Source organism: Arvicola amphibius, chromosome 6 (assembly GCF_903992535.2).
Source record: "Arvicola amphibius chromosome 6, mArvAmp1.2, whole genome shotgun sequence".
Taxonomy (NCBI): Eukaryota; Metazoa; Chordata; class Mammalia; order Rodentia; family Cricetidae; genus Arvicola; species Arvicola amphibius.
Window position 1 is genome coordinate 57,467,425 of NC_052052.2, and position 6,974 is coordinate 57,474,398.

Here is a 6,974-nt window from a genome sequence, read left to right on the forward strand (position 1 = left end):
GAGACATGCACACATAATACACAAAGATAAAAAAAATCAAAGGCTGTCAGTTCAGACAAAACATGAAGTTCAGTATATGCTACATAACAAAAATCACTTCAACTATAAACTTATCAGGATGTTTACAAGTGAAACACAGAAAAGAGAGTCATGAAAACATTAATCAAAACAAAGCATAAATATACATCAGGAAAAAAAGGTAATTACAGAATAAGAACAAGATGAAGAACATTTTAATTTAGTCAGCTCATCAAGATTACATAATAATCCAAAATGTGTTATACATAATGCAGTTTTAAACACATTATGTAACTGGAATGAGAAACAAATCTAAAATCACAGCTGGAAATATCATGATGTTTTAGAGGGAAGGCTCTCTCTCTCTCTCTCTCTCTCTCTCTCACACACACACACACACACACATTCATGCAGGCACTCTCTCTAAGATTTCTTTCTTGACAACACCACATCAGGAAAATATGGAAATTCTCAACACTTTAAACCACAGGAACGTGGTTTCTCTGACCTTTATAGAACAGTCCCAGCTACAAAAGAAGAATTGTGCCAGGAACACCACCAACGTAGATCATCCTCTGATGCATAAAACCAACAAGCTCAAACTTTATTTATTTATTCTTTAATCACAACATTCAAATTAGAAATCAATAACACAAAACTCTCTTGGAAATCCCCAAATGTTTAAAAATCAGCATAACATTAGATTATTATTGTAAATTGAAGGGAATCTGCCTGAAAGGAAATGCTTTAGCACAGTTGGTGAGAATATAAATTAGTTTGAAAATAGAAAACAGTGGGGAGTTTCCTCAAGACATTGAAAGTAGAACCCCCATGTGATTCTGTAACCTCACTGCTGGGTATAGCTGAAAGGAAAATAAAATCAGGCTGTTGAGGCTATATCTTATCTTCATTCCCATATTTACTGTGGAATTACAATAGCCATGGGACAGAAACAAGCATCCCCACCACCAGATGAATGAATGAGTAAAATGTTATGTATACGCTGTGAAATGGTTTGGTCTTATGAAAACAGGAGGTGCAAAAGAAATGGTTCAGGGGTTAAGAGCACACACTTCTTTTGGAGAGGACCCAAGATCAGTTTTCAGCACACATTTCACACAGCTCACAACTGCCTGTAACTCCAGTCTCAGGGATCCAGCGCCCTCTTCTGGTCTCCACAGATACCTGCACACACATGCACAGCTCCCCCAACCCCACCAACCACCTCAATACAGGTAATTATTTTTTATTTGTTTGTTTAAATCTTTTTTTTTGAAAGAGAAGAAAGTTATGCCATTTATAACAGTGTGGATGGAAATGGAGTTAGTTATGCCACCTAAAATAAACCAGGTCCAGAGAGTCAAACACCTTGTATGTGGAAGCTAAAATTGCTGCTCTCAGAGAGGTAAAGAATGGAACGGTGATTAGCGATGCTGGTGGCAGGACCGCTAGAGGGAGACTTAGAAGCAGCTACTGAGCTGCAGTTAGGCTGGAGCAGGGGGCTTGGTGTGGTAAAGAGAAGGGTGCCGATGAATAGTAATGGATATTTCTGAAAACTCAAATAAGAGGGTTTAGAATGTCTTTGCCACAAAGACACAATAAATGAGAAGATAGATTTGTTTACCCTGATTCAATACATGTATTAAAATATCACATGGCACTCAATATACATTGTTTTTATTATATATGTATGTGTGAGCGTAACATTGTTTTTATTATATATATGTGTGTGTGTGTGTGTGTTACTTTGTTACTTTTCCCATAGTGACAAGAACATTTGCGACCTAGCTAGAAAAGGGCTTCTGTTTGCTCACAGTTCTGCCTATCTCATCCATCTTGGCAAGAAAGGCATGGCAGTGAGGAAGGCACGGGGGCAGGGGAGCTTGCAGCACAGCTTCATCACTTCCTGGCAGCTTAAAAATACAGAAGGGGCTGGAAACAGAGCCAGTTATAACCCTCGAGCCTGCTCCCGGTAGCCTGTGTACATCAGATAGACCCCAAGTCTCAGAGGATCCATGTCCCGTCAAAACAGTGCCACCAGCTAGGGAGACAGGTCACATTCAAGCCACAATGCAGGCTAAAACAAGTTAATTTTAGAATGAATTATAAACTGCTAAAAGTTAATTTTTATCTGTTAGAACAAATAAATTATTACAAAGTAATAATGTGAAGTATTATATGTAAACGCCTTGCCTGTAAATCAAAGCTCATTAGCATTTAGTGTTCTTTCCCCCAAAGATCCACATCGAAGATTTAAAGGTTTATGTTGAGACTACTTAACTCCATTGTCCAGACATTTAATGAGACAATAAATGTTTAACAGGTGTTGGTTTTTAGCACTTATTGTTTCCACCCAAAAATTGCCTCCAGAGAAATAATCAATGATTTAATATTCTGTATTATTTTATGGTGGGACACATTACTTCACTCAATGTATATTTACTAACATTTACTATGGCAATATAGGTAATAAAGACGCTCATTTGTTTTATATTCTTAAGAGGCTTTTAATTTGCGAAAGTTGTACGATAGGTACATGGAATGCTTCATATAAGATAGATATTTTAAAGGGGACACACACACACACACACACACACAGAGAGAGAGAGAGAGAGAGAGAGAGAGAGAGAGAGAGAGAGAGAGAGAGAGAGAGAGAGAAATGAAGGAATTTGGGCCTCGGGTAGACCATAGTCACTAAGGAAGCCCTGGTGATGATTCAGAGAGCATCATCAGCAAACACACCTGTGTTCCGGTGTCCTGAGTCCTTTTCTTTTTCCAGTTTATTCAAAGTTGCTACTCCTTGGTCGCAAAACTACGAAACACAAAAGTACATCCGTATGTGCACTGTGCTATACTTTTTAAATTAAGAATTTCTTTCTTTTAAAGACTGTGCTAAAGGTCCTGAGTCTTTTAAGTGCTACCTGTGTTACTGAGTACTGAGTCTTTCACTTCCTCCGCAGTCTGGTTCCCTCAACTACACTTTCTACAACTGTGTGTGGGGTGGGACTAGGAAGGTAGACTGGGGACTTACTTTCTGGGACATGCGCTAGCTGTTCTGCACGAGATCCTTCAGCAGATCTTCAGCCTTTTCCAGACACATGTTCTTCTGGGTGTTTGGGAGGAAAACCATATAGAGGGTCCTAGTTGCGCTACACCAACAACTGAGATACATGGAGGATCTTAGCAATGGGGAACTGGTTATTTGTAATTCAAGTGGTATTACCGTTGTAGAGATATTCTCATTGGTTTACCATGGTCACAGCTACCCTAGGGAAAATGGACCAAATGACTGTATCCATCTCTTCTCACATATTTTATTGCTTGCCAGTTTCATATGTTCATAGAGAAACAACACATGGTAGCCATTTTATTGGTCTTATAGATTGTTACACTCTGCTGCTATCATGAGACTATAACCACGTGGATAATTTTTACTTTTTTCGTATTGTATAAGCTACAATATTAGATATTAAACTGATTGGATGAGAAACAAAATAATCCAAGATTGATGATACATATTTTTAGATCAGTTTGCCCAAATACTTGTGCACATTTACAATTCTACTTGAAGTTTCAAAGTTATCAGGCTGTGGGTTTTAATGTTTACCTCTGAGTGTAGTCTAAGTGCTGCTAAGGCTTTGATAAATAATACTCCACAAAAATAATACTGCTTTTTAAAAAAAAGCTTACTCTCAATAAGAGAACATTACTAAGCCTGACTAAACATTTAGAAAGCGCATTGTGTTAAGTGAAACCTTGTATGTAATGAATAATGAGGGCAATAGAGAATCAGACCGGACAACTGTAATTGTCTCAAGAAAAGTATACAGTGGGGCCAGCTCTCCCATTACTTCCTCAAAGAGCCAACACAATGGGGAAAGTAAAGGAAGCGTTCCATAAAAACCCTGAAATGGGAACCAGAAAACCTCAGACATAAACTTGGGGAAATGACACACAAGGAAGCAAAGGCAACAGAAAGAGTGTCCTCCATCATAATCTGAGAGACATGGAAGGCCAATGTTTCCTAGAGACGGAGTTTCACGAGGTGAGCGCAGCCATCAGCACTTCTGTCCGTCACCATGATTCACCTACAGCTCCCTGAAATGGTGCTGCTGCTCTTGGCTTCTTCCACGCTCTCCTCCCTAGAACCGAAACTGCTTCTCTTCCCGTCAAGAATGAACGGGGAAAGTTTACAGCTACTGAAAACTTTGCCCTTCTCATCAGTCCTGCAGTGTCTAGCACACAGGAAGAATTTCCAGCTTCCTCAGCAGGCTGTGAGCCGACACCAGGACCAGAAGGGACATGCCCTGGCCGTTCTGCACGAGACCCTTCAGCAGATCTTCATCCTCTACTGGACACATGTTTCTCCCGGTGCTTGGGAGGAAAACCACATGGAAAGAATCCTAGCGGTGCTTCACCAACAGCTGAAATACGTGGAGTCACTAACTGGACTACAAGCGGAGCAGAAGAGCGGTAGCTTGAGTGTGCAGAACCTTAGGTTACAGATTAAAGCGTACTTCAGGAGGATCCACGACTACCTGGAAAACCAGAGGTCCAACAGCTGTGCCTGGATCATTGTCCAGGGAGAAGTCAATCGCTGTATGTTCTTCGTGCTCAGGCTCACAGGATGGCTGAGCAAACAAGAACCAGACCCTTGAACACCGAAACGAGAGTCAACAGTGTGATTTTAAAAGCATAGGTTGGTGGCAGAGTGTGAGGAGAGAGATGGACATTGCTGGTTCTTTTTGGTGTACGATGGCTGCCTTGTGTTGCTTCTGCGCGTCTTTAACTGTATCTTAAGATTGCATGAGTTGGCTACAGTTATTTTCATTTTGCCATGCCGTGTCATGTTTTCTACCAATTTTTAATTATTTGAGAATTAAAATTGATTCATTAAAATTACATAATTGCTTCTTCCAGCGGTGACGTTTTCACAGAATCCTGTAGCTAGAAATGATGAAGTATGACTTTAATGTAATTAGCATTCCTTAACAATTCCAGTGAATGCCTTGTTTACCAGAAATTGTTAGAGGTAATGAGTAAGAGTTGAAACTAAGACCAAATACTGAATATTTCTGTTACAAGAGACTAAGAGAAATATGGCCAAAAGACATGAACAATTTTCAGAGGAATGAAAACAGATTTAATCTCACTCATTATAATAATAATAATAATGCAGATTACAACTAAATGGCATGCCACTTTATCCTATTAGGTAACACCTCAAGGTTTAATTAAGAAAAATGCACAGACTCACAGACTGCTGAGAAAGCAGGACATTTTCCTGTATGGCAGTCACTGCTAGATTGATTGGCAAAAGCTCTTATAATTCGCCAGATCAGCAGAAGTTGGCACAGGCCATATTCTCACAAGGAAAAATGTTTTTGCTGAAGAGAATGCTTCCCATACATAAACACATAAAGCAAAAAATATAGGAAAATGTGTATAAGTGGTATATTTGGGCAAAACCATGAAATAACCTTCGTATTTGCTCTTGCTGTCTGCGAAGAACTAAAGAACACATGAAAAATAAATTACAGCGGCAAATTAGTGCACTGTGGAGGAAGGAGAGGCAGATTTGGGGGCACAGGCTGGGGAAGGAGATTTTTCACTCTTGTTTCTAAGTGGTAATTTCGAGTCAAATTAAATGTATCTAGCTAGTTAGGGTTATCAGAAATATCAGTGAACGAGCCTTGCTGCTCAAGGAAGGTGCTGGCTGAAGGCCAGAGGAAACAGGACTGAAGCAGCCTACTCTTGCCTGGCAATGGCTGGGAGGAAGCTGAGCACGCAGCAGGGAGGGGTTTCTGCTTCAGGAAGGGTCTGGCGGTGACATGATTACTTCTCTCCTGGGCAAACCTCTTCAGAAGTCCTCACAAAGCAATGTGGAGCAAGCTGTCTGAAGTCCACCGCGACTTGGTCTCTTTGCTTTTCTCTATCCGGATACAAGCAGCAAGGCGAAGAACGCAAGCCCCATAGCTACTTCTACTTCGCAATCGTTGCATAATCTGCCATGGAAGTTACTACTGAACTCAGAGGCTTGCTGGAGAACCTGACTGTCACAGTTTAGTCTAAACACCTCAGGCATCTGTTGGTGGATGCTTCTAGATTTGGTTTAAAATGAACGGGGAGAAGCTGACTGGGCTTCTGGATATGAAGCAATCTCCACAGTCAAGCAATCTTTCCAGCAACTGCAAACACAGGAGCTAGCTGGCAGGAAAAAGTCCTTGCTGACTTCGCTGTGAGGCCCAGGATAGGATCTGTTTACCTTTAAGTTCATACAGAGGTAGTGGAGTCAGGGAAGAAGTACTTACCACACTTGACTGAAAATACAGGTCGTTTCGCTTCTTCTGGTCTGGAAAGCTTTCTTGCTCTTGTTTTTCTTCTTCAAACCAGGAAGTTTTCAGAATCAAATCCACTGTCTAACAATTATTCAGCTCTCCAAACAACCTTGCAGAGTATTTTCTGCTAGTATCTGTTTTTCTCAGGTGGAACCAAGACTTCCAAGATGAAGTAACATGCTTAAGTAAGACAGCGAGTCCCAGAGCTAGCAGAAGCCACAGCAGGAGGCCCATTCCAAGGTACCCCGACTTGTGACTCAAAAGGCTGCTCTGCTGCCATACTGCTGCAAAAAGAAAAACCACTTGTGATAATACTTCTCTTCTAGCTCGTTTTATGCCCTCTGAATCCTGAATTAAAGAAATGACATTTCTCCTCCAGACGTCCCTTTCTGCAGGAGCCCGCTCCTACAAAGTCAGCAGGGTTCCTGGATAGGGATCCTAGGGCCAAAGAAAAGTCAGAAGAAACAGAAGACAGGATAGAATCAGGAGGTCTGTCTGGTCATGCCTAAGCAGCCAAACAGCCCCAGTTTATTCCAGAACTTGTATATATACAAAAGCTGAAGAAAGCACAGCACAGACTGTCAGTATCTAACCACAGACCATTCCTGTCCTTGAGTG

At 40.9% G+C, this 6,974-nt stretch overlaps 1 protein-coding gene across 1 annotated transcript; it reads left to right on the forward strand.

Annotated features, from left to right (window-relative positions):
* Positions 1-4,097: 4,097 nt before the first annotated feature.
* Ifne (interferon epsilon) lies at positions 4,098-4,722 on the forward strand. The gene has a single exon (XM_038332298.1). It carries the CDS (start codon positions 4,098-4,100, stop codon positions 4,674-4,676), a length of 579 nt encoding a protein of 192 aa, XP_038188226.1. The 3' UTR covers positions 4,677-4,722.
* The last annotated feature ends 2,252 nt before the right edge of the window (positions 4,723-6,974 follow it).

Coding starts and splice junctions, on each gene's coding strand:
- Ifne (XM_038332298.1), top strand. CDS start 4,098: ATGATTCACCTACAGCTCCCTGAAATGGTGCTGCTGCTCTTGGCTTCT.